Here is a 27,601-nt window from a genome sequence, read left to right as displayed (position 1 = left end):
AACCTTATAAAGGAAGACTAAAGAAGGGAGAGTTTCCTTGCCAAAGAATACAACATAATACAAAGTCAGTGGAGTAAAAACACTCTGATATTGGCACTCAAACAGAAGACCAGTGGAACAGACTCAAGAGCTCAGTGACAAACCCATTTAGGAATTTAATTTGAAATAAACATAATATTGCAAATTACTGGGAATAGGAAAAATTGTTTGATAGATGATTTTGGGGAAACTGGATAACTATATAGAGAAATATAAAACTGGATTCCTTTGTAACAGCACAAACAGAGGTGGATTTCAAGTAGATTAAAGGCCTAGAAGTGAATGGTAAAACTTTCAAAGATTGGCTTATATCACTACCCATATGATCATCTAAGTGGAAGTTCAAGTTTTCCAGGGTTCTGAAGAAACCCTTAGGAATAAAGCCTTTTCAGGGCTTCTTGATTTCATTTTGTTTTGGGGCTCTGCACAGATCTTTCATTTTGCCGCTTTGTAAAGAGCTTTCAAAGATTAAAAAAATATTTCGTCCACCATTTTTTTTTTTAGTCCAGAGTCAGTGTATCTTATACACCATACTTCCAGAAATGGAAATCACTCCTTGTTTCTTCATCTTCAACATAGCAGGGGAATGCTTTCTGGTTGGAGAAGAGAGTGCTGAGTATATGTTCTAATTCTGTTTTCCTGGGGATTCCTGCCTTGGGGAATTTAAGAATTGCTGCTTGGGATTATTCAGTCATTATTATCATTTTGTTGTGGGAGATAGTGTTCACCATCCATAAGGCAGATTGGATGAATTTGCATAATATTTGAATTACACATATTTTAGGAAACTTTTAAATTGAGTGACAGAATGGTTGCTGTTGCCAGGGAAAATTTGAATAGTAGATTGCATTTCCAGACAAAAGAGATTCCACTCAACTCATTCTGAGGCTCTTTGCCAAAGAACACTAGTCTACCAAATGGATCTGTGATGTGTCATAAAGTTAATGACTTTATTTCCAGGGCACGTTTTGTCAGTAGATAGTAAATTTTTGATGGGGACCCCTCTCTGACTAACTTTTGAGAAAGAAGAGACATTTTTCCATAATATCAGAATTCTCATATTTGTTGGATCACATAGAATACTTATTTCCAAGTAACACAACACTAAAAGGCTGTGAAGAAGTAGACTAATAAAAAAGGGTAGGCTAAGGGCAAAGAAACCAAGTTGGGAACGTAAGCACCACATCCCCCTTACTCAGGCAAAGCACGTTACATGTTCAGATACATCATCTGCATTGAGTGCCACTTGTGGAAAGGAGTGGTGGGAAAACTGCAGATTAGATTTTTTAAAACTTACTTAAAGACAGGCATAAGGTATCATGACACTCAAAGAATAGCTAAAAATACTCATATTCTCAAATCCAGTATTCTTCTTTTCTTCATGAGTTTAGAGTTTGGTCTTGAGCCTAGGTTTCTCTTTCTAGCCCCTGATTACATGGGCCCAAACCCTACTCTAAAATCATTTGAATGCTCAGGATCACTTGCTATTTTACTTACAGGAAATTTGTTAACCTATCTGAGTCAAAGTGGAGGTGATAAAAACTTATCTCACTCTCAGAAAGGAAGGCCTCCAAAATGTTTAACCGTGGTTACCTCTATGCAGTGGGCTTCTAAGGAGGGCAAGACTTTCACATTTTATACCTTGTACACTTCTGAATTGTTTGAAATTATTTTATTTCAAGAGTTTATTACTTTCATAATTTTTAAGTTTAAAAAATAAGGTAAGGAAAGATGATAAACAATTTTCACGTAAAAATAATTGATCAAACATGGGAATAAAATTATCTATCAGGAAACCCAACTGAAACTATCATAAGTAGGTTTTTAAAAATAAAAATAGTAAAGACCCGCAAGAACAGAATGAATAAAGAGAAACAATAACAACAAAATTTTGTAATCTGGAATGCAAGTGTATGAGTGGCATCTGATTTGTCAGACCCAGGAAAGCCAAAACTAAGTTTGCAGTGGGGAAAGCCAAGAACAATCTTGATTATAGCGGAGAATCCTCAAGACTCAAGAAATGGCAGCAACAGAAACCTTTGGAAATGGGAGTAGAGGTAGGACCAAGAGAAAGAAAGACTTAAATATACCAATTTTCCTCAAAAATGGATCAGCCAGATGAAGCCCAAAGTTGACAATCTTCATATAGGCAATTGGAGCTTTCATTTAACTTTCTAATCCTCCACTCTTCCATAGTCAAGAGAAATCCCACACAGTCAAGCTATTCCCTGAACATGAAAAACAGAGACTGAAACAAACAGATCAAAAGCAAGTAGCAGGAAAGAAAGGGAGAGAAACACTTAAAATATTTACCTCTTGTATATTTTCAGATAGATAAGAAGAGACTTTATCTGTGAAATAAACACAGGATGCTACTAAAAGAGAACAAAGAAGAACTCTTGGAAATTTAAAAAATGAGAGCAGAAATGACAAACTCAGTAGAAGGTTTGAAAGATAAAGTTAAGACAGTCTTTTAAAACCAGGTAAAAAAGACGAAGAAATGAAGGATTAGAGAGAAAATAGAAAAGTTAAAAGTCCAGTCAAGGAGGTTCAAATAAAAGGAATTCCATAAAGAAAAATAGTGGGGAAGAAGTTATATATGAAATGACTGAAAGGATTTTCCCAGAACTGAAAAGTCTGAATTTGAAGACTGAAAGCCTTCCAAGTATCCACCAAGATGGATCAAGATATACTTTTACCTAAGGACATCATCAGGAAATTTCAGAATCTCTGGAATCAAGACAAGATCTTATGAATCTATTCTCTGTTTAGCCAAACAATCAATCAAGTGGTAGGATAAGTAAGGAAACTTTTAGATATACAAGATCTCAAAAACTGACTTATATATAGTGCTTTTCAGGAAGCAACAGGTGAATGGACTTTATCATAACAAGAGAGCAAAGCAAGAAAAATGAATACAGGGAATATTGGGAAAAAGAATACCAACATAGAAGAGAGGCAAAGGGAATCCCCTAGGATGATGGTGGAAGGAGATCCCAAAATCACAACCGAGTGCTATGCATAGAAAGCAATAATTCCAGATTAGAACTACCAGAAGGTTCCAGGTTATGCTACTTTAAAATGAAATGGTATGAATGAACATTTGAGAAGAGATTTAGAGAAATGGAGGAGAGTTAGAGATTTAGTGCTAAGTGCATTGAAAATTAGCAACCAAACAAAGTGAAACAAAAAGCCAATTAGTAACTTTAGGGAATATAAAAAGTTGTACAGGAAAGTAATATTAATCATATTCTATTATATGTATCAGTTATAAATAGTATGTAGATAGTCATAATAATCTAAATACTGAATATGAATTAAATCAAAATTACAATAAAAGTGTATTGGGAGTATGAGGACATATGTTTGGGTAGGAGGGCAAAGGTGGTGGTGTTGGTAATGGGACAAGGAGGGAAAAGAGAGCTAAATCCTCATCTTCTTTATTCCAAAGTTAATAGATAATGCACAAAACTTGAAAATTAGTAATAGCAATATAAATATTCATTTGAGTTATTAGTAATATGAAAGTAAATACTAGAATAATTATATTAAAGAGATGAAAGTGGTTGCTTCTGGGGAAGGGGAAATTGGAGAAAGGGGGCTTAGGATTGCCGCTTGTCTTAAGCTAGTACATGGAACTAGATGATTATTTGAAAAATTTTAATAAAAAGTCTTAACCTTGCATGTTTCTTAAGTGATCATTTGGGCATTTGAATGTAATGCTGCAATCAAGTTCGCAGGCTCTATTTCCTCTCTTCAGTCTCTGATTCTGTACATATTTCTATTAAATAAGAAAATTTTTTAAAGTTAAACCTAGCATTCAGAGTTGATCTCAGTATTTCGATTAAATAATATATATTGAAGAGCCTCACATCCAGCTTGACAAATGTGTGCTCTCAACAAATAGGAGTTCCTTTTCTTCTTCATCTGTCCAACAACCGACTTTTTTTTTTAAGATTGGCCCTGTGCTAACATCCGTTACCAATCTTTTTTATTTTTCTTCTCCCCAAAGCCCCCCAGTAAATAGTTGTATATTCTAGTTGTAGGTCCTTCTAGTTCTGCTTTGTGGGATGCTGCCTCAGCATGGCTTGATGAGCAGTGCTAGGTCTGCACCCAGGATCTGAACCACTGAAACCCTGGGCTGCTGAACTGGAGTGCCTGAACTTAATCACTCGGCCATGGGGTGGGCCCCAACAAATGTCTTAATGTAGCATTTTGACCAGAGGATGGAAAATGGCTCTTGATTAGAGCCTCTGTTGCATTTGGCTCTTGCAGTCAAATTGACCCTGAAATGAAAGGTGTTCTTTTTAACCTATGTTGGAATGGCTCAGAAGTAGTAGGCTGATGTCACTGGTGGTTGACTTTAGTGGAATTAAATGTAAGTGGACTCCACAAGAAATAGAAAATCTGAATAGACCTATAACAAATAAAGCCATTGACTTAGTAATCAGAAAACTGTATGGAAAGAAAAGCCCAGGACAAGCTGGTCCCACTGATGAATTCTACCCAATGTTTAAAGAATTAACACTTATATTTCACATACTTTTCCAAAAATTGAAGAGGAGAAAATACCTCCCAACTCATTCCATGAGTAAAGTATTACCCTGATAGCAAAACCAAAGACATAACAAGAAATCAAAACTACAGACAGATATCCTTCATGAATATAGATGTAAAAATCCTCAGCAAAATATAGCAAACCAAATCCAACAACATATAAAAAGAATCATATACCATAACCAAATGAGACTTATCCCTGGAATGCATGGTTGGTTTAATATCTAAAAAATCAATCAATGCATTACACTATATTAATATAGTAAAGGACAAAAGTACACAAACATCTCAGACACAAAGAAAGCATTTGACAAAATCAACACATTTTCATGATAAAAATATTCTGTAAACCAGGAAGAGAAGGGAACTTCTTCAACCTGATAAATGGCAGATACAGAAAACCCACAGCCCCACAGCCAACATCATATTTAATAGTGAAAGGCTAAAATATTTCCCTCTAAGATCAGGGACAAGACAAGGATGTCCACTCTTGCCACTTCTATTCAGCATTTTGCTAGAGGATCCAGTCAGGATAATTAGCCAGGGTTGGAACAGAAGCAGTAAAACTATCTCTAATTGCAGATGACTTCATCTTGTATATAGAAAATCCTAAGGAATGCACACATACATGCACACACACACTGTTAGAACTAATAAAGAAGTGCAACAGGGTTGCAAGATACAAGATCAATATACAAAAATAAGTTATATTTCTATACAATCAGAAAATTAAGAAAACAATCCCATTTACAGTAGCATCTAAAAGATTAAAGTACTTAGGCATAAATGTAACAAAATAAGTGTGAGAGTTGTACACTGGAAAGTATAAAACATCATTGTAAGAAATTAAGGAAGACTTAAATAAAATATGGAAGGCCTAAATAAATAGAAAGACATCCCATGTTCATGAATTGGAAGACTTAATATTAAGATGTTAGTACTCACAAAATTGATCTGCAGATTCAATGCAATCTCCAGCAAAATCACCGCTGACCATTTTGCACAAATTGATAAGATGACCCTAAAATCCACATAGAAAGGACCAGGATAGAAAAAGTCTTACAGTTTTTTGGCTGACCCCATGGCCTAGTGGTTAAGTTCAGCATGCTCCACTTTTGTGGCCTGTGTTTGGTTCCCAGGCAGAGGCCTAGCCCACTTGTTGGCAGCCATGCTGTGGCAGCAACTCACATACAAAATAGGGGAAGATTGGCACAGATGTTAGCTTGGGGCGAATCTTCCTCAGCAAAAAAAAATAAAAAAGACAATTTTTAATTTCAAAACTTACTACAAAACTGTTGTAATCAAGGCAGTGTGGTGGTGACATATAGATCAAATGAATAGAACTGAGTCCAAAAGTAAACTTACACGTTTATGGTTAATTGATATTTTACAGGGATGCTAAGACAATTCAGTGGTGAAATAGTCTTTTGAACAAAAGATGCTGGGATTACTAGATACCCGCAAGCAAAAGAATGAAGTTGGAGTCACACATTTCATCATGATCAAAAAGTAAAACCCAAAAATCTAAAACTCTTAGAAGACAATATAGGTGTAAATCTTAATGACCTTAAATCAGGCAACAGTTTCTGAGATATGACACCAAAAACACAAGCAACCAAAGCAAAACTAGTTGAATTAGACTTTACAAAATTAAATATGTTTGGGCTGCAAAGGACACTACCAAGAAATTGCAAAGACAACCCAGAGAATGGGAGAAAAATACTTGCACTTGTAGTATTCAGAGTATATAATGAATTCTTGTAACTCAAAAATATAAAGGTAAAAAAAATTCAATTTGAAAAAAGGCAAAATAAGTCAATAAACATTTCTCCAAAGAATATATATACAAAGGTGTTTTTAATAAACACATGAAAAGACATTTAACATCATTAGTCATTAGGGAAAGGCAAATCAAACCACAGTGAATGCAACCTCGTGCCCACTGGTTTGGTTATATTCAAAAAGACAGAGAAGAGTTGGTGAAGATGCGGAGAAATTGGAATTCACATTCATTGCTGTTGGTAATGTAAAATGATGCTCTCACTTTAGAAAACAGTTTGGTGGTTCCTCAAAAAGTTAAACATAGAGTTACCATATGACTCAGCAATTCTACTCCTATGTGTATGCCCAAAAGAATTGAAAACATGACCGCAGAAAATCTTGTACATGAATGTTCATAGCGGCATTATTCATAACAGCCCAAAAAATGGAAATAATCCAAATGTCCATCAACTGATGAATTCATGAAGAAACTATGGTATAGCCATACAATCAAATATTATTTAGCCATAAAAATGAATGGAGCACCGCATGGTACCACATGCTGAACCTTGAAAACACGCTAAATGTAAGAAGACAGTTACAAAAGGCCACATCTTGTATGATTTCAATTAGATGAAATGTCTAGAATAGATAAATCTATAGAGACATAAAGTGAATTGTGGTTTCGTTAGGGAGGGGGAATGGGGAATGATTGCTAATAGGTATAGAGTTTGTTTTTGAGGTGATGGAAATATTCTGGAATTAGCAGTAATGGTTGTACAACTTTATGAATATACTAAAAACCAATGAATTGTACACTTTAAAAGGATGAATTTTATGATATGTAGGAAAAAGTGACCCACAGAACTTGATATATTTCTAGAGAAGTTGTTTTCTGGCTCCCATGCTTTCTTCAGCCAATTGCTGCTTTAAATAGATTCAGCAGCTGGAGGAACAGTTTGCCCTAGCTATCTTTTGTGTGAAAATCTCTATCTCCTATGTTTTGGTATCTGAGTTGGAGTAGGGCTATAGACCTACTTGAGTTTTATTCACAAGGCTCCCTGATTATTTATAAGCCTCTGGTAAAAAGCATGTTCCTTACAGGTCAGAGTCACTCAGCTCTGTAATTCCTTCCATGATCATCTGGCTCTATTTGACTGTGTGGAATAAATCAGATAGACCTGTATATTATGTGATCTTGGACATGTTAGTTCACCTTTTTTGAACCTTAATTTCCTTTACAATATCTACTTCTCAGGGTTGTAAAGACTAAATGAGATAATGAATTTTAGGTACCTAACAGTCTGCCTGGCCTGATGTAGGCCTCAGTTAATGTTAGCTTGCTCTCTACTTCTTTCCCTCTGGTAAAAAGCACACTCCTTACAGGTCAGAGGTCACTCGGCTCTGTCTTGGCTTCTAGCCAAGCAACAGATTGCCTCTAGAAGTGAACCATGGTTAGGTATCTTTTTCTTTTTGTCTGTGTGTCCCTTGCTGTGCCTCTTCTAGTACCTGGCACACCGTGGGTGCTCAGTGAGTTTGGGTTTTCTATAAGACAACGCAAGTCTTTTACATGAATTTCCCAGCATAATGCTGAGAGGATTGCAGAGTGTCAGCATTAGTCTGTGACAAAGGAGCATTGTTAGTGCTCCTTTGGAGGCTGTGTGATTTCTAGTTGTGCTGAGAGGCAGAGAGTTTAATTAAATTTCATACTTGGGGCTAGCCTTGTGGCTGAGCAGTTAAGTTCTCACCCTCTGCTTTGGCAGCCCGGGATTTCGTCAGTTCGGATCCTGGGCACTGATGTGGCACTGCTCATTAGGCCATGCTGAGGCTGCGTCCCACATGCCACAACTAGAAGGACCCACAATTATATATACAACTATGTACTGGAGAGATTTAGGGAGAAAAAGCAGAAAAGAAGAGAGAAGATTGGCAACAGTTGTTAGCTCAGGTGCCAATTAAAAAAAAAAATTCATACTTGAGGAGAGGGACGGCTGAGTCTTCCATCCCCCATAAAGCTTTTCAACTCGTGCTTTTCAGCTAAATCTTCCAGGATTTCTTCCTCATCTTTAAATATGCAGTAATGAAATGCTTAAACAATAGCAAAGAACTCATCATTCACAGAGGCAGTCTCAAGTTCCTATTGCCTTGGAAATGTTTTGCTTACTATTAGGCTATCTAAATGCATTGTAGATTAACCTTTTAAAGGCATGTATTTAGTTCACTACTGTGTTTCTTATTATTCCTCCTTTTTTAAAAAAAAATTGAATGAATAGTTAATGCATATGAATAATATTGGGGAGAAGGAAAAGTAGCAGCGTACACAGGACCATTGTAAGTGTCATTCATTGAGCAGCAGCTCCCAGAGCCTTAAGTTGTACCAGTAGGAACTGCCCTTTCTGTAGGTAGAATGGTTCAGGGTTATATTTGAGGAAGTGGAAACTGCTGAGACCAATGTAAAAGCAAATTCTCCCTTGCTTTTTTTTATTCCCAGGAGCTAGAGAGATTGGCCACATGAAACCTGATACTGCATCGTTCATTCTCAGTTCTGAGCAGACCTAATTAAAACTAGACATCTTAGTCTGTGCCTTCTCTCCCATGTCTAGGAGCGGAAAAAGAAATTTGAAAAGGATGGCGAGAGGTTTTATTCCTTGCTGGATCGGCACCTACATCTGTCTTCCAAAAAGAAAGAATCTCAGTTACAAGAGGTATGTTCAAAAAGCCTGTCCCCACCTTCCATTGCCAGCTATGCCTTGGTAGCAGTGGCAACATCCTGCTGCAAGGCTTTCCTCATACCCTGCCCCAGCAGGGAACCAGGTATGATAGTAGCGCTTGCAGGTAGAACCATGGCCTGGGACTCAGGAGCCCTGAGTTCTCAAGCTAGCTCCTTCACTCACTCAAGGTGTGATTTTCAATAAGATATTTCTTTTTGGCCTCAGTTCCCCTGTCTTTTGAAGGAGGAGTGGTATTCATTGATCTCCAGAGTCCCTTTCAGGTCTAAGTTTCTGGTTCCAGATTCCACACAAGGATAGGGTTAAAATACTGTTGTGAGGATAAATTTAAACTAGTGCTGTATTCGATAGATCAGGAACAGATCTCCTACTTTTTTCCCCTGAGTTATTCCAACATTGGCTTTTTTTTTTGGCCCTGCACTGGGACTACAGCTTACATGGAACTTGCAGTGACTTCAGATCAAGTAAGCCACTCTTTGTTGTCTGCCTACCACATGCCAGGCACTATGCTAGGTGCAACAGGGCTACAAAGACAGTAAGACATGCTTCTTTCCCTCCTGCAGTTTACAGTTGGGATGCTAAAAGAAGAATATGCATAACTTTTATACGAGTAGAACTTTTTACATACTGTAATGTGTATGTGTAGGTGGTATCCTTGTAGGTGTGGGAAAGGGTTTGGAGAATAAAAGAACTTAGATTTGGATGTGGAGAAGTGCCTTTGTGGAAGAATGTTGCCCTTCTGATTTGAGGTGGTCTCTCAACAATAGGTAAAGTTTTTGACAGATGGAAGTGGAGAAACGGACCTTTCCAAGAATGAAAAGCATAGAGTATGTTTCGGAAATTATTTGGCCAGAATTTACAAGATAGGATCAGGCAAGTTGAGGCCATATTATGAAGTAATAGACTCAGGAATTTGTATTGAATTTTAGGAGAATCATTGAAGGCCTTTTGTTGTGCAAGCAATATGAGTAGAATTCTATTTTAGGAACCTTAAACTGGCTGAGGCTATAGGATGAATTGGATCAGGGAGAGACTGGAAGCAGGAAAGCCAGTTTAGGAAAGTATTGCAATGATCTAGAGGAGAGACCCTAAGTCAGAAGAGTAACATCGGGGAAGGGAAGGAAGAAAGTAACTGATTAAGAATTTTTTTAATGTAAGAATGAATCTATATGTTGGATAAAAGATAGAGAAATTGACGATTCAAGTATGAAAAGAGATACTTGATTGAATAAGGTCATAGACATGAGCCGAAAATGTTCTTAGAAATCATCTTGTCCAAGGTCACACAGATTTTGGCAAAGCTGAATCTCATCTCCTGACACCTGATTTAGTGAGTATCCATTGCATCGCGTGAGGTGCTTGAAGGTGAGGAGTGGTGGATGGAGTTAGTATGGAAAAGTTGAAGGACTGCTTCTCTTCCAGAAACTGAAATGAAGTACTAGTCTAGGGTACTCTGCCATTTTCATTTTGCACACTTTTTTTTTCTTCCTTTTCCATCTATTTTGTGCCAGGGTTCCTATGCAGAAAAGAGTTAACATAAGAGGCTTGAGACTGTTATGCTTAGAAGGGTCTCTGTACAGGATTACTCTTTGCTGGTGTCTGGGAACTTGGCTGGTAAACAGTTCCCTACACTGATGTAAAAGTTTCCCTAAATGGTAAGAGTGACTCACTGTGCCTAGAATGCCTGTACAAACAATGTGGTTTATGCTAAATACGTTGTTTTCTTCTGGGAGTCTGGAATTTTTGTACATGCTCAGCAGAGGGTACCTATGTACAGCCCCGAGTAAATACCTAGGACACTCAGTCTCTAATGAGCTTCCCTGGTAGACAACATTTCACATGTGTCGTCATAACTTGTTGCTGGAGTAATTAAGTGTGTCCTGTGTGACTACACTAAGAGAGAACTCTAGGAAGCTTGAACCTAGTTTCCTCTGGACTTCACCCCATGTATCTTTTCCCTTTACTGATTTTGCTTTGTATACTTTTACTGAAATAAATCTTAGACATGAGTATGACTATATGCTGACTCCCGTGAGTCCTCCTAGATAATTACCAAACCTGGGGCTTTGGAACCTCAGACACAGTCCAAAATTTACTCTTTTGGAGGTTTTTGCAATGAAAGCTTCTAGAGTATCCTAGCAGTTTGGTACCATGTGCAGATGTCCCTGGTGATTTTCCTAACGAGCAAGGATGTAGCCTTTGTACTTGTTCAATCAAAAATGAGCAGTAGGACCTTGGGTGAGTCATATTTTTTTAACACTAAGAGACTTTATTTTTGGAGCAGTTTTAGGTTTACAGAAAAATTAAATGGTAAATACAGAGTTCCCATATATACCTAATCCCCTGCATATGGTTTCCTCTATTATTAGCATTTGCATTAGCAAGGTACATTTGATACAGTTGATGAGCCAAGGTGTTGTACTTTCTATGGATTTTGACAAATGTATAGTGACATGGATCCAGTATTATGCTGTCATACAGAATAGTTTCACTATCCTGAATAATCCCTGGGCACCACCTATTCATCCCTCCTCTTCCACACCATCCAAAACGCTGACAACCACCTATCTTTCTCTTTGTTTTTGTTTTTTTTTTAAATATTTTTTATTGATATCATAATAGTTTATAACATTGTGAAGTTTCACTTGTACATTATGATTTGTCAGTCCCCATATAAATGCGCCCCTTCACCCCTTGTGCCTACCCCCAACTCCCTTCCCTGTGGTAACTACCAAACTGTTCTCTTTGTCCTTGTGTTTATCTTTCACATATGAGTGAAATCATATGGTGTTTATCTTTCTCTGTCTGGCTTATTTAGCTTAATATCATACCCTCAAGGTCCATGCATGTTGTTGCAAATGGGATGATTTGTCTTTTTTATGACCGAGTACTATTCCATTGTGTGTATGTATGTATGTATATATATATAGTGTGTATATATTGTGTGTATACACACATTCTGTGTGTGTGTGTATATATATATATATACACCACATCTTCTTGATCCAATCGTCAGTCAATGGGCACTTGGATTGCTTCCATGTCTTGGCTATTGCAAATAATGCTGCAATGAACATGGGGGTGCATAAGTTTCTTTGAATTGTTGATTTCAAGTTCTTTGGATAAATATACCCAGTAGTGGGATAGCTGGGCCATATGGTATTTTTATTTTTAATATTTTGAGAAATCTCCATACTGCTTTCTATAGTGGCTGCACCAGTTTGCATTCCTACCAGCAGTGTAGGAGTGTTCCCTTTTCTCCTCAACCTCTCCAACATGTTGTTTTTTGTCTTGGTGATTATAGCCATTCTAATGGATGTAAGGTGATTTCTCATTGTAGTTTTGATTTGCAGTTCCCTGATGATTAGTGATGTTGAACATCTTTTCATGTGCCTATTAGCCATCTTTATCTCTTCTTTGGCAAAATGTCTGTTCATATCCTCTGCCCATTTTTTGATCTAGTTTTTTTTTATTATTCAGTTGTGTGAGTTCTTCATGAATTATGGAAGTTAACCCCTTGTCAGATGTATGATTTGCAAATATTTTCTCCCAGTTGGTAGGTTGTCTTTTCGTTTTGATCCTGGTTTCCTTTCCTTGCAGAAGCTCGTTAGTCTGATGAAGTCCCACTTGTTTATTTTTCCTTTTGTTTCCCTTGTCCGAGTGGACATGGTATTTGAAAAGATCCTTTTATGATCAATGTCAAAGAGTGAACTGCCTATATTTTCTTGGAGAAGTTTTATGGTTTCAGGTCTCACCTTTTCAAGTGTTTGATCCATTTTGAGCTTATTTTTGTGTATGGTGAAAGATAATGGTCTACTTTTATTCTTTTGCATGTGGCTGTCCAGTTTTCCCAACACCATTTATTGAGGAGACTTTCCTTTCTCCATTAAATGTTCTTAACACCTTTGTCGAAGATTAACTGTCTGTAGATGTGTGGTTTTATTTCTGGGCTTTCAATTCTGCTCCATTGATCTGTGTGCCTGTTCTTGTACCAGTACCATGCTGTTTTGATTACTATAGCTTTCCAGTATATTTTGAAGTCAGGGATTGTGATGCTTCCAGCCTTGTTCTTTTTTCTCAGGATTGCTCTCACGATTCAGGGTCTTTTGTTGTCCCATGTGAATTTTAGGATTCTTTGTTCAATTTCTGTGAAGAATGTCATTGAGATTCTGCTTGGGATTGCATTGAATCTGTAGATTACTGTAGGTGGTATGGACATTTTAACCATGTTTATTCTTCCAATCCATGTGCATGCAATATCTTTCAATTTCTTTATGTCATTATCAGCTTCTTTCAATAATGTCTTTTAGTTTTCATTATATGGATCTTTCACCTCCTTGGTTAAATTTATTCCTAGATATTTTATTCTTTTTGCTGTGATTTTAAATGGGATTGTATTCTTGAGTTCTCTTTCTGTAAGTTTCTTATTAGAGTACAGAAATACACCTGAGTTTTGCAAGTTGATTTTGTACCCTGCAACTTTTTTCTTGTTGATATCTAGGTTCATAGCATTATGGTTGGAAAAGATGCTTGATATGATTTCAATCTTCTTAAATTGTTTGAGGCTTGCCTTGTTTCCCAACATATGTTCTATCCTTGGAAATGTCCCATGCACACTTGAGAAGAATGTTTATTCTGCTGTGTTTGGATGGAGTGTTGTATATATCTATATCTATATCTATAGCTATATCAAGTCCATCTGGTCTAGTTTTTTATTTAATTCCACTATTTCCTTGTTGACATTCTGTCTGGATGATCTATCCATTGATGTAAGTGAGGTGTTGAGGTCCCCTACTATTATTGTGTTGTTTTAAATATCTTCTTGTAGCTTTGTTAATATTTTCTTCGTGTACTTTGGTGCTCCTGTGTTGGTGCATAAATATTTATGTCTTATGTCTTCTTGGTGGAGTATCCCTTTCACCATTATATACTGCCCCTCTTTGTCTCTCTTTACCTTTTTTATCTTGAAGTCTACATTGTCTGCTATAAGTTTGGCAACATCTTCTTTGTTTTGTTTGCCATTAGCTTGGAGTATCGTTTTCCATTCCTTTGATGTGAGCCTGTGTTTGTCTTTGGAGCACAGTGCTGTTTCCTGAAGGCAGCATATTGTTGGGTATGTTTTTCACTCCATCCCACTGCTCTGTCTTTTCATTGGAGAATTCAATCCATTTACATTTAGAGTGATTATTGAAATGTGGGGGCTTAATGCTGCCATTTTATCATTCATTTTCCAGTTCTTCTGTATTTCCTTTGTTTCTCGTCCCATGTATTTTGTACTACCAGTTTGTTTAGGTGGTTTTCTATGATGATTTTCTTAGTTTTCTCCTCATTTATCATTTGTGTCTCTGTTCTAATTATTTTGTTTAGTGGTTACCATTAGGTTTGTATAAAAATTCTCATAGATGAGGTAGTCAATTTTCTGATAGCCTCTTACTTCCTTAGACTAAGCTCATTTCATCCCTTCCCTCTTCCCCTTCTAAGTTATTATTGTCACTTCTTATTCCATCTTGGGTTGTGAGTTTGTGGTTAAAATGATGAGATCATATTTACTTTTGGTGTTTTCCTTCCCTTTATCTTTAATGTTATAATTAAGTGTTTGCTAACCTGTTCTGACAGAGTGCTGCAATTTTCTGATTTTGCCTAACTATTTATCTCCTTGCTCAGGGCTTTGTAAGCCCTTTCTCTTTTTTTTAGGTACAAGGCTTTTCTTGAGAATTTTCTGTAGGCAGGGACTTGTGGCCATGAACTCCCTTAGCTTTTGTTTATCTGGGAAAGTTTTTGTTTCTCCATCGTATCTGGAGGATATTTTCTCTGGGTAGAGTATTCTTGGCTGCAAGTTTTTGTCTTTCAGAATTTTGTATATATCATTCCACTCTCTCCAAGCCTATAAGGTTTCTGCTAAGGAATCTGCTGAAAGCGTGATAGGGGTTCCTTTATAAGTTATTTCTTCTGCCTTGCTGCCCTTGGTATTTTTTGTTTGTCATTGACTTTTGCTAGCTTTACTAATATATGCCTTGGAGAAGGTCTTTTTACATTGATATAGTTAGGAGATCTAATGCCTTCTTTCACTTGTATTTCCAGCCTTTTCCCCAGGTTTGGGAAGTTATCAGCTATTATTTATTTGAACAAGTTTTCTGCTCCATTCTCCTTCTCTTCTCCCTCTGGAATACCTATAATCCTTACATTGCATTTCCTAATTGAGTTGAATATTTCTCAGAGAATTTCTTCATTTCTTTTTAGTCTTGGTTCTCTCTCCTCTTTCATCTGAAGCATTTTTGTCCTCAAAACTACTGGTTCATTTCTCTCTAATATCTGCTCTATTGTTTAGGGAGTTCAGATTTTTCTTTATCTCATATATTTTGTTTTTCATCTTCAACATTTCTGACTGGTTCTTCTTTATAGTTTCGATCAGTTTTATGAAGAAGTTCCTGATTTCATTGAACTATCTGTATTTTCTTGTAACTTGTTGAGTTTTTTATGATAGCTCTTTTGAACTCTCTGTCATTTAGATTATGAATTTCTGTGCCTTCAGGATTGATTTCTGGCTAATGGTCATTTTCCTTCTGGTCTGGAGATTTAATGTATTTTTTCATACTTCTTTACGGTGTGGATTTGTGCCTCTGCATAGTGATAGTATCTGGTCGCCATTTCCATCTGATGCCACTGGGTGAGGGTCAAGAGCTGTGTATTCTGAGCCTGCCACAATCCATGGCTTCCTTGTTCCAGCTGGCTGCTTTTCTATCTGTGTGGCGCTCTGGCTGACTGGCTGAACTGGAGTGCGGGCTGGAGGGAGGGTTTCTTTCTTTTGCCTGCATGATCCCAGGGCTGTTCTCCCTCGGCCCTTGCTGTCTGCTCTCCTGGGGTGCTAGCTTGATGAAGATACCCCCATGATAGCTTATTCACCTCTGTGTGGTGCTTTCCCATGGGCTGGGAGGGAACTCAGAGTGCGATGGTGTTCCCACAGAGGGCCACCCCTCACTTCTTTCCTCTCAGAGCCACATGTAGTCCCTGGGTCACTGCCATTCAGGAGAAAGAGAAGATTCCTGTACCTCCTTCTACTTCCCCCGGGGGCTTCAGCACCTCCACCATCAGATATATGGCTGCATGTGTCTCAGATGTCTTTTGTGTTGCGTGAATGTCCTCTATTGGTCTGTGAATGTCCTTTCCATTGTATTTTAGAGGGGAGAGTACAAGGGAAGAGTTCACTCCACCAAGAAGCTGATGTCATTCCTCCCACTCATCTTTTTATGGTCTCCACATTTTTGCCTTTTCCAAAATGTCATGTAATTGGAATTACACAGCATATAACCTTTTCAGATGGGCTTCTTTCACTTAGCAATATGCATTTAAGGTTCCTCTGTCTTGATAGGTCACTTTTTTTAGCACTGAATAATATTCCATTGTGTGAATTTATCACAGTCTGTTTATCCATTCACCTATTGAAAGACATATTGGCTTCCTCTAAATTTTGTCAATTATTAATAAAGCTGCTACAAACATTTGTGTGTAGATTTTTGTATACATATCTTTTCAAATCATTTTGGTAAATACCAAACAGCACAATTGCTGGATTGCATGGTAAGAATATATTTAGTTTTGTTAGAAACTGCCAAATTATCTTTCAACGTGGCTGTACTGTTTTTTATTCCTACCATGAATGAATGAGAATTCCTGTTGCTCCACATCCTTGTCAGCATTTGGTGTTGTCCATGTTTTGGATGTTAGCCATTCTAATGGTTGAGTAGTGATGTCTCATTACCGTTGTAATTTGCATTCCCGTAATGACATATGATGTTGAAAATTTTCTCGTGTCTTTATTATTTACCATCTCTAGATCTTCTTTCGTGAGGTGTCTGTTCAAATCTTTTACTCATTTATTAATTGCATTGTTTGTTTTCTTATTGTTACACTTTAACAACTGTTCGTATATTTTCGATACCAGTCCTTTATCAGATAGATGTTTTACAAAAAGTTTCTCCCTGTCTGTGGCTTTTCATTCTCTTAACAGAGTTATTCACAGAGCAGAAGTTTTTAATTTTAATGAAATCTAACTTATCCATTTTTTCTTTCATGTATCATACTTTTGATGTTATATCTGAAAAAGTCATTGCTAAGTCCAAGGTCACCTATATTTTTTCTTATGATATCTTCTAGGAGTTTTATAGTTTTGAGTCTAACATTAGGTTTGTGATCCATTTTGAGTTAATCATTGTGTAAAACCTAAGTAGGTCTGTTTCTGTTTTCTTTTGTATGAAGATGTACAGTTGTTCCAGTGCCATTCATTGGAAAGTCTACCTTTGCTCCATTGTATTGCCTTTGCTCCTTTGTCAAAGATCAATTGGCAATATTTATGTGGATCTATTTCAGGTTCTCTATTCTGTTCCATTGATCTATTTGTCTATTCTTTCACCAATACCAAATTGTTTTGATTACTATAGCTTTATTGTAATTCTGAAATCAGATAATGTCAATACTTCAATTTGTTCTTCTTTCCCAATATTGTCTTGGCGATTCTGGATTTTTTTTGGCTTTCCGTACAAACTTTAGAATCACTTTGTTGATATCCAGAAAATAGCTTGCTGGGATTTTGAACTAGGTTGCATTAAATCTGTAGATCAAGTTGTGAAGAAATGACATCTTGATAATATTAAGTCTTCCTATCCATATACATGGGCTATCTCTCCATTTATTTACATCTTTGATTTATTTCATTAGAGTTTTATAGTTTTTGTCATATAGATCTAGTACATATTTTGTTTGATTTACACCTGTTGGATCTAAGAGGAGTTGTTGATTTTCAACCTGTTCAGCTTTTTTCTTGTATGAGGATGGGCATGATAACTTCCAAGCTATTACCTTGTTGGACCAGAAACCTGAAGTCTTGCATCAGTCACTTTTTATCTCTTGGCTTCATGTTCCCTATCTGTAAAATAAAGGGATAAGATCGATACTTGATGGCTAATTCTCATCTACCTCTAGCATTCCATTGAGTCCCTAAGCATTGACATATATGAATGACTATTCCAATTTGTGTCATTTGTTACCCTTCAACTACAGGCAGATCTCCAGGTGGACAAGGAGAGGCACAATTTCTTCGAGTCCTCCCTTGATTATGTTTATCAAATCCAGGAAGTTCAGGAGTCCAAGAAGTTCAATATTGTGGAGCCAGTAAGTTCTATCTACTGATGAATGGTCTAAAAATATTTACCAGATACCAGGTAAATGTGGAGAACTTTGATCATAAAATTGGAATCTCAAAGAATGTGAAGAATAATCAATGCTTAATGATGAGTGTCAAGAAAGTAGACACACTGGCTTGTGTTGTTCTTGTTGTTTCACTAATATTCTCTCTCTTCCTCACTCTTCCCCCCCTCTCCTTCTTCCCACATTTTCTCTCTCTACCTATGATTTTTTACCTTTTTCTTTTCTTCCTCTCTCCTTCCTTCCCTCCTTCAATTTCTTCGTCAACCTTCCTGTTACCTTGTTCTCCTCCCTTCCTTCCTGTCTTATTTTGATAAAGCCTCTGAAAGTACCCATCATATGCCAGGCACTGCTAGGAACTCATGTCCTTTGCACTTAATGACTTCTCATTCTATTATTTTTACTTCTATCTTCTTTAATTTTTTTCTACTTAAATCTCCTTAATTTATTATAAAAGATGATGTGCTTTGATATGACAATTATTATGAATTTTAAAAACTTTCCTGTTTACTATCAAAACTATGTGCTTTTATTGCAGAGAAGCTAGAAAAAATTATAGGAAAAACAAAATAAAAACAACAAATCCCCCATACAAAGATAATCACTGTTAATATTGTGGCATTTTTCCTTCCAAATTCTCTGTGTATCTATTATATTTCTGTTTCTATCCATGTGTGCATGTATAGTTATAGATGTGGGTGTGTATACACATGTATATATATTGCACATGAGCATGTATATCTGTGCTCACATTTGTATATATCTGTATATGTACAAACAAGTATTTATTCATTTATCCAATAAACACTTATTAAGCTTCTGTTATGTGCCAGGTGCTGTGCTAAACACTGGGTATCCTATAATGAACAAGACAGACTGTCTTTATGAAGACTACACTCTTGTCGGGTAGACAGACGGGAAAGAAGGATACACTTAAAAAAAAACTGTAAGCTGTGATAAGGGCTAAAACAAAGAACAAGAATAGGCAGCTACTTTAGATCAAGTGGCCAAGGAGGACTTCTGGAAGTGTCATTTAAGATAAAGACTAAAGAAAGAGAAGATGAGGCTATGTGAATAATGGGGAAAGAACATTCTATGCACAGAAAAACATATGCACACTGTCCTTAAGTTAGGAAAGAATGATGTGCTCAAGGCATGAAAAGATTAGTGCCTTTAGATAGCGCTGAGAGAAAAGGAGAGTGGCAGGAAATAATGTCTGATAGGAAGGTATGGGTCCTGTAGGCATGATACAGGGTTTGGATTTTAGTCTAAGTGCAGGGGAAAACCACTGATGGGTGTTAAATAGGATATGAAATGAGCTGATTCTGTTGTGTGGAGAATGGCTTGGAAGAAGCCAACAGTAGAAGGGAGGAAGCCAGTTAGGAGTCTACTGCAATGCTCTAGGCAAGAGAAGAAGTTGGTTTGGGTTAGGATGGTAGTAGTGGAAACAGAAAAGAATGGCTAGATTAGAGATCTATTTTGGAAGCAAAACTGACAGGAATTACTGATGGATTGGATTGAGATGTGAGTGAAAGAGAAATCAGGGATGATTCTTTACTTTCTGGCTTGATTGACTGAGTGGGTGGTGGTGTCATATCCTGAGATGGGAAAGCTTGGGAGAGAAACAGGAAGATTGTGTATATGACTGTATATATATATATACAGTGCATATATATGTGTATATATATGTACACACATATACACAGTGTGTTTAGTACATACACGTGTGTATGTACATAGTTTTTATTGTTTATATATTCATATATATATAGTTTCTGTATATATATACATGTGTGTAAAAGTATATGGTATGTGTGTGCAATTTATATGTGTTCGCCTATTTACTTTCTAAAAAGAATGGAGCAATTTTGACTACTTCCTATTACACTTTACTATTGCCAACGTTGAGCATCATTTTTAAAATGCTTGTATTTGATAGATGAAAATCATATATCTTTTCTTTTTATTTGTGTGTATCTGACTTTTTATGGGGTTGAACATTTTGAACATTAAAAAGTATATTTTATTGATCATTTGTATGTCTTCTTCTGCAACCCCTCTGAAACATTTCTACTCTGAAAATGGGTTCACACTCCTTGGATCTTTTAGCATTATGATAGTCTTCATTAAGGTACAGAATCTTACTTCATTCATTTATCCATTTACTTATCTAGTTATTCAACAAATGTTTATCGTACCTACTCTGTGCCAGTCCTGAGGATATAGAGAGAAAAGTTACAGTCTATTCCCATGTTGTCCAAATTATAAATCTTCTTATACGCTATCCGAAAAAGATCCAAATGAATAAATTTGTTAGTAATTCTTACTTTCTGAAACTGAGTTCAATGTAAATGTTTAACCTAATGAGAGAATAGTTATGTGTAGACCTGTTTGTGTTTGCATGACTGCTTTTAACACTATACTGGTGATAAAAAAATTTTTACACATTTTCCATAGGTCTTGGCCTTTCTTCATAGCCTCTTCATTTCCAACAGCTTGACTGTAGAGCTCACACAGGATTTCCTCCCATACAAACAGCAGCTCCAGCTCAGTTTGCAGAATGTGAGTTTGCATGTGGGTTTTTTTTTTACCTGTCTCTGCATTCTAATTGGATTTCAGCCCTAATGACCTTGATCTTAGAATTCTAGATTATTGCATCCCAGCCAATTTGTCAGGATGCACTGATATGTATCACAAATATTTTAGTGTACTTGACTATTCTTGCTCTTCCGGTTTCAGCTCTTCCCTGTCATTGAGGCTGAATGTTGTTCAAACCCCCTCTTCCACCCAGTGACACCTCTATCTAGCTAATATTTATTAAGTGCTGCTAATTTGCTCCATCTCTCCAAGATCAGAACCAAGCTATGGGCTTGTTTAAGCACAGGTCTTATGCTACTTCCCTCCTGGTCGCTCAAGACACTCTAATTGTGGGTTTTATTATCATGAATGCCATTTTTCCCCCCATTCCTTTTCTTACTACTTATTACTAGAGTTAAATAAATTATTCTTAAATGTTTTCTCCACCTTCTTTCCCATGCTATTTCTTATAGATGGGCATAGGTACAGCTTTCCCATCCTTGTCACATATATTGTTTTTCTCATTCATTTATTTAACCCACATTTAATGAGTGCTTATGGATATAATGAACATATATACTCTGTGCCAGGGATTTTAAAAGGCACTGAACATGCCATTATAAGGCCTGTTAGTTTTTTATATCTTCAAGGAATATACAGTCCCTTGGAGGAGACAGACATAAATCCTAATTCCTTATGATAAGTGCTACAATAGAGTTAAGACCAAAAATTTTAAAGAAACATGGAGAGTGGTACAATTGACTGCCTGGTATAGTCAGAGAAACCACTACTGAGGTAGTGACTTTGGACTAGTTCTTTCATTGCATGAAATTTATAGATGTATTTCTAGGTGAAAAAGGTTGGTAAATTGCAGTGGAAATAAACCACTTGGTTGTTTGGGAGGATCCTGACTTATAGTTGCTATTATTGTTTTTCTTTCTGGGCACTCTCCTTCTTTCTGGGTACTCTTTCACCAGAATGTGAGACCCTCTATCTTCTGCTGATTTACAAAATATTTCTATAACCAGGTTAATCACTTGACTCTCCACATATAACTTGACAAATATGAATTTAACAACAAGCCTTTGCATATATATATATATATGGCGAACTCATTTATAGGATAATCAATAGAGTGGGCCCAATTGGATTGGGCAGCCCAGATCACCTTTTTCACTGACATCATGTGACAATCTTGAGACTGAACATTAAGTACCTATCTCTAGTGATTTTCATACCACATTTCAAACTGTGTTTGCCATTGTGTTTTAGTTGTGTAGTTTTAAATATATTACTTCTTACCATTAGCTTTTGTTATTCATGAGTTTGAAAAATAAGTTTTCTGTTGACCTATCTTCTAGGGGAGCACCCTCTCATATATTTTATCCTAATGGCCAGAATTTGTTTCAGAGTCAAGTAGGCAGCACCTTTACTCGACGCAGAAGTTAGAAGTTGCTGTGATAATGTTATCTTTGGAAGCTTCTTTACAGTCTCCCTTTTTGTAAAGAAAGTGTCAGTCTGTTGCTCAGAATTCCAAGAGCTCTTATTTATTGGACCCTTATGTGATTCCCACTGGGAAAAAAAGTCTCCCAGATGTAGTTTTATGGGTACATTGCTATTTATGTTTCTTTTTTCCTTTATCCTTCAGTACTGTTAAACTCCATAGAATTGTTTCCTAGTCACTATGCCATTCAACATTTTTTTATTGCTATGTTATAGTGCATGATGAAAGCCGAGAAAACTCTGCACTGGGTCTCTGACCAATAAATGCTTATTCATGATGATGATGATGGTGATAATGATTATGGTGATAATGTCTTCACAGACAAGAAATCATTTCTCTAGTACCCGGGAAGAGATGGAAGAACTTAAGAAAAGAATGAAAGAAGCTCCCCAGACGTGCAAACTTCCAGGACAGCCTACCATTGAAGGCTATCTCTATACGCAAGAGAAATGTGTGTGGGAATACAGAGATATCCACTGGGTTTCAATTGGCTGGCACCTACTGCCACTTGGCCTCACCAAACTCCAGGCACCCATAATGTTCACCGACCCCTGACATCTACACCTCTTTGGAGAGCAGCCTTGGAATAGTAAAAATAAAGAGCAAGGAGAAATTGGAGGGAGATGTTAAGGATTTGTCCTACAAAGACTCTGGATGATAAGACCTAAGGTTTTCTCTGATATTCAGAATGGGGATTGTTAACCATTTAATCCTTCCGATGACTCTTTGACTGGGGCAAAAAGGGGCATAGAGGAAAGGATGAAGAAAAATAATATTTATTATAATATTTATTACACCTACTATGTACCAGGCATGGTGCTAAGTGCTTTAAATTCACTATCTCATTTAATCATTGAAACTACCTTATCATACCCATTTTACACATGAGGCTACTGAGGCTTAGAGAGATCAGTGGTTGAAAATCACCCAACTGTCAAGTAGTACACCTAAGAGTAAACTCAGGTCTGTGAAATGCCAAAACCTATGCTCTTACCACTATACCCTATACCTTCCACTGCCTTAGCATTGCATGGTTGCTCTTAAAGCACTAAAAGACCATCATGATTTCAGTGGGCAACACAGTTGTCCATTGCTAACCAAGGAAACTGGGTTAACTTATCCATTCAGTGAATATTTCAGAGGATTTATGCTTTCCTACTTCCTAAATAACATTATGCAAACACGTATGTGCTATTCTATTTTCCTTATGAACTATGACCCAATGCCCCAAAATCCTGTGATTTCAGTCCCTGCCCAGAATTATTCTACCTGGGGAGTAGGCAAAGAGGCTACCCAGAGGTTACCAAGAGCAAAAACCACTGTAATCCACAAAGCATGGCATTTTAGCACTATATTATCATGCTTTTCCTCCCTTAGAGCAATTACATTTTGATGGTTCTTCCACTTGTCAGATTCATCTCTTCAACTCTGCATTGCAGGATTTCTCAGTGTCAGCACTATCGACATTTCATGCTGCGTAATTCTTTGTTTTGGGGGGCTGTCCTGTGCATTATAGGGTGTTTAGCAGCATCAGTGGCTTCTCCCTACTTTATTCTAATAGCACTCCCCAGGTGTGACAGCCTAAACTGTCTCCAGACATTGCAAAATATCCCCTAGGAGGCAAAATTGCCCCTGGTTGAGAGTCACTGCTATATTATAAAGAGGTGCAGAATAATGGATTTGTAATCTTGGATCTAATATTAACTAGCTATGTGATCCTTCTATGCCCTGGTTTTCTAATTTGTCAAATGAATATGACATTGCTACTCAGTTGAATGTATGCTTACTGAACATCCTTTTTGCCAGACACTATGCAATGCATTTGGGATACAAAAACATGAATCAGCCTTGGTTTTTGCCTTCAAGAAGTTAAGAGTCTGATGAGGAAGACAGACAAGTATGTCAAGAATTATAATGAAATGTGTTGAGTACTGCATTTGGGGCCTATATATAAGGGCTTCACTGAGGAAGTGATGTTTGAACTGGAACTTAAATTATGAGTGGCGGTTTGACAAGTAAAGGAAAAGAGGAAGAAGATTTCAGGTGTATAACACAGAATGAGTAAAGGCATAGAGGTGTGTGAGGACGTAGTTTATTTGTAGGGTCTTCTTGGTTTGCCAAGAACAGTCCTGGCTTATACCCATTGTCCTGATGTAATTATTAATAGTGCTTCATTCACTCTTAAATATGTCTTGAATTTGGATTGTAAATTATATGGCCACCTATTTATTTGGTAACTGAAAGTAATTTAATGAGACAGGAGCATAGAGGTGAGGGTGGAAAAAGACAAAGTTGGAAAGGTAAATATGATCACATTATGAAGGGGTTTGTGGGCCAACCTAAGAAGTTTGGAGATAGTGAGAAATCTATGAGTGGTTTATAATAAGAGAAACCACATTAATAGAGATATATATTTTAAAAACATTCCTCTAACAAAAGAGTGGAGAATGGACTAGAAAGGAGTGATCAGAGATGGGGGAAACCAGAGAGAATGCCACTGAAATAATTAATTGGAGAAATAATGAATTTTTGTTTATTTAGAAATATCTCATAAAACATTAAAAATATAAGTTAGCAATAGACTTCTGAACTAATTTAATTAAGTTCTAAAAGGAATAGAGAGGAGGAGACAGCTGAAGGAGAGACATGTCGGGGATAGAATGGGCTGAACCCAACCATCAATTAAATGAGGCAGGTTACAAGAAAGGAGGAGCAGAAGATTATAGATGTTTCCAGCTCATCCTATGTTACCATAGGATGTGTAGTGGTAGCATTCATAGGCAATATGGCAAGGAGAATGGTTTGGAGTAAGCCAGAACAAATATGGAAAGCAGTTGATGAGGGTTAGGATCTCCATATGTGCAGTGGGCAGATGGTACTACAGGGCTGGAGTTCAGGGGAAGGGTAGGGCTGGTTCTGGAGCATGACCATGAAGAGCAAGCTGTACATAGTTTCCATCTTAGGGGTGGACTGACCATGCAGCCAAAAAGTTTATTCCATCGGCTCACTTTTGCCTATCTTTGTAGGGGCTTTGGGAATATCCTGGGTGAAATACTACTGCCAGTATGAGAAAGAGACCAAAACCCTCACCATGACACCTATGGAGCAGAAACCAGGCGCTAAGCAGGTTAGTTCTTTTGTGAGCCAGATTTTTTGAAATGCATCTGTAGCTGTATATCAGGAAAGAGTATATGTTGACTTAGTATCAAAGAATCAAGTCCATCATTGTCGTGGGAATCTATGACTTCATATATTCTCCTTAGCCTAAGTTTGCATTGGGCCAGATACTACTCAGTTGAGTGAAAAATCTCTGTTAATTGTGTCAGGCCTTCTGAAGGTGCCTGTACTCTTTCAGACCATTTGTTGATTAATTACAAGTGCCTGCCACATTGTACAAAGAAAATTTGCAAAAATATGGATGAATTGGAAGAAGAGAGTATTACTTGCTTTTAAGAAGGCTCTACTACAGAATTCCTTCAAATTACAAGTGTTTAAACCATAAATCATTTTCCAAAATTCCTTTTTTAAAGGAGTATGTCTGTTGCCTAAATTTGGAATCACCTATACCTCACATTCTATGTAATGCTCAAATATCTTTAAGCAGTTAATGCCTCTTCTTCTGCCCTCCAAACCTTCCCCCACTTCCCAAAATGGCAAGATGAGTTTAACACACTGAGAAGATAGTTTACTCACCTGGAAGAACCTGATCTTATATATGATATGATGTTATATGATATGACATGATGTAACATGATATATGATATATGACCATGCAGCCAAAAACTTTATTCTGTCATCTTACTTTTGCCTATCTTTTTAGAGGCTTTGTGAATACACACACACACACACACACACACACTCTCTCTCTATCTCCAAACAGTTTCTTAAGATAAAAACAGAGAGACTATTCATATTCTAAAAATAGTTCAATGTGTCCCTTAAACTGTCTCTGAGACAGGATCTTAAGGGATGATTTTTAAGGATTTACATTCTTTACAAATTGTTTACAAAGTGAAAAAAGGTTCACTAGTTAGCTTTGAAAGTTGTGGTGCGTGGAGATCCAATTTAGACAGGCAGGAATTTGGAGAAAAATTGGGCCAATTTCTCTCCATTGCTGGTGCTTTCTATGGAAGCTCTCTCTTGTGTGGCTTATTCATGAGAAATTAAAGAAGACTGAGATTTGCTGGCAGGCTGTTGACAAACTGCTTTTTTCTGCCTTTAACCACAAGTTTTGCCACTCTGCTTTGAGTGTGGGTTAGAGATGGGAGGCACCTCTAAGGAAGCATATCAAACGGGGTTTCCAGAACCCTCGCCCATGCTTCTGTGTGGGCCAGTCACTCACTCAGGACTCCAAAAGTCTCCTTAGTTTCCAGTCTGTCAATTGCCAAAGCACATTTCAGTGTGGTTCAAATAAGTTCATTTTGTGCTGTAGCATAGAATTTGTTCCAGTTCTGTCAGAACTTAGTTAATGTATCTGACTGGCAAGTGCTTATAAGCAACACTGTCATTTAGTCTCTTCCTTTTGTTTTTCTACACATATTACTTTCCAAATACTGGACTTTAAAGTTCCTTACTTAGACAGTAAGCTAATTTAGGCCCTATCTCTCTTGCTCAGAGGTACCTGATGCAAAGCTCAGGACAGAGGCAGCAGATACCACTTTCATATTCTCCTAGCAAATGAGAGCAAGCCCTCATTTTAGTTTTTCTTTCCCTCTTCCATTTTCTTTGAGTGGCTGCTTGCAAAACTGCAATAGTGTCAGCCTAAGCAGTTTTATATGGGATTCCTTATGGAATGGAAAGAGGAACTTGATTCTTCATTTAGAAGAAAGGGGATGTGGAAGTAGTTACTTGAATTTCCCTAAATTGGAGTTGGAAATGGTTTCTTGTCAGGTCTCTGACTCAGTTCGTATTACTAGTTTGTGTTTTAGAAAGACAAAGAATACAAATAAATGAGACTATAATAATAATAACACCAAAAATACCCACTATTTATTGGATGTCTCTTGTGGTACAGGCATTGAGCTAGACACTTTCTGTCATGTGCCTCATTTACTCTCTCAGCAGCACTGTGAAGCATCATTAGCCCAATTTGAAGATGGAGGAATTAGCCCTCTTTCTGACAATGGCACTTACCACTGTTCCCTACTAGTTCAGCCTGGTAACTTCCATTTGTGTTGTACTGCTCACTTTACAGATCACCTTTCCAAATTCCATTTTATAAGATTCTCATCCC

General features: G+C 37.1%; 1 protein-coding gene across 3 annotated transcripts in view; it reads left to right on the top strand.

Annotated features, from left to right (window-relative positions):
- The window catches only part of OPHN1 (oligophrenin 1), a 496,179-nt gene that overhangs the window by 273,374 nt on the left and 195,204 nt on the right, over nt 1-27,601 (top strand). For 2 of the 3 annotated variants that reach the window (XM_070502226.1, XM_070502225.1), the window contains exons 6-10: nt 8,961-9,062; nt 18,144-18,254; nt 20,745-20,849; nt 22,690-22,819; nt 25,395-25,495. In XM_070502226.1, the coding sequence (XP_070358327.1) occupies nt 8,961-9,062; nt 18,144-18,254; nt 20,745-20,849; nt 22,690-22,819; nt 25,395-25,495 (549 nt within the window). The remainder of the gene's footprint in view (nt 1-8,960; nt 9,063-18,143; nt 18,255-20,744; nt 20,850-22,689; nt 22,820-25,394; nt 25,496-27,601) is intronic. The other variant, XM_070502227.1, reaches the window with a different exon arrangement.

Source organism: Equus asinus, chromosome X, assembly GCF_041296235.1.
Source record: "Equus asinus isolate D_3611 breed Donkey chromosome X, EquAss-T2T_v2, whole genome shotgun sequence".
NCBI lineage: Eukaryota > Metazoa > Chordata > Mammalia > Perissodactyla > Equidae > Equus > Equus asinus.
The sequence above is the reverse complement of the archived record's forward strand: the minus strand, read 5'-3'. Positions and strand labels throughout refer to the sequence as shown.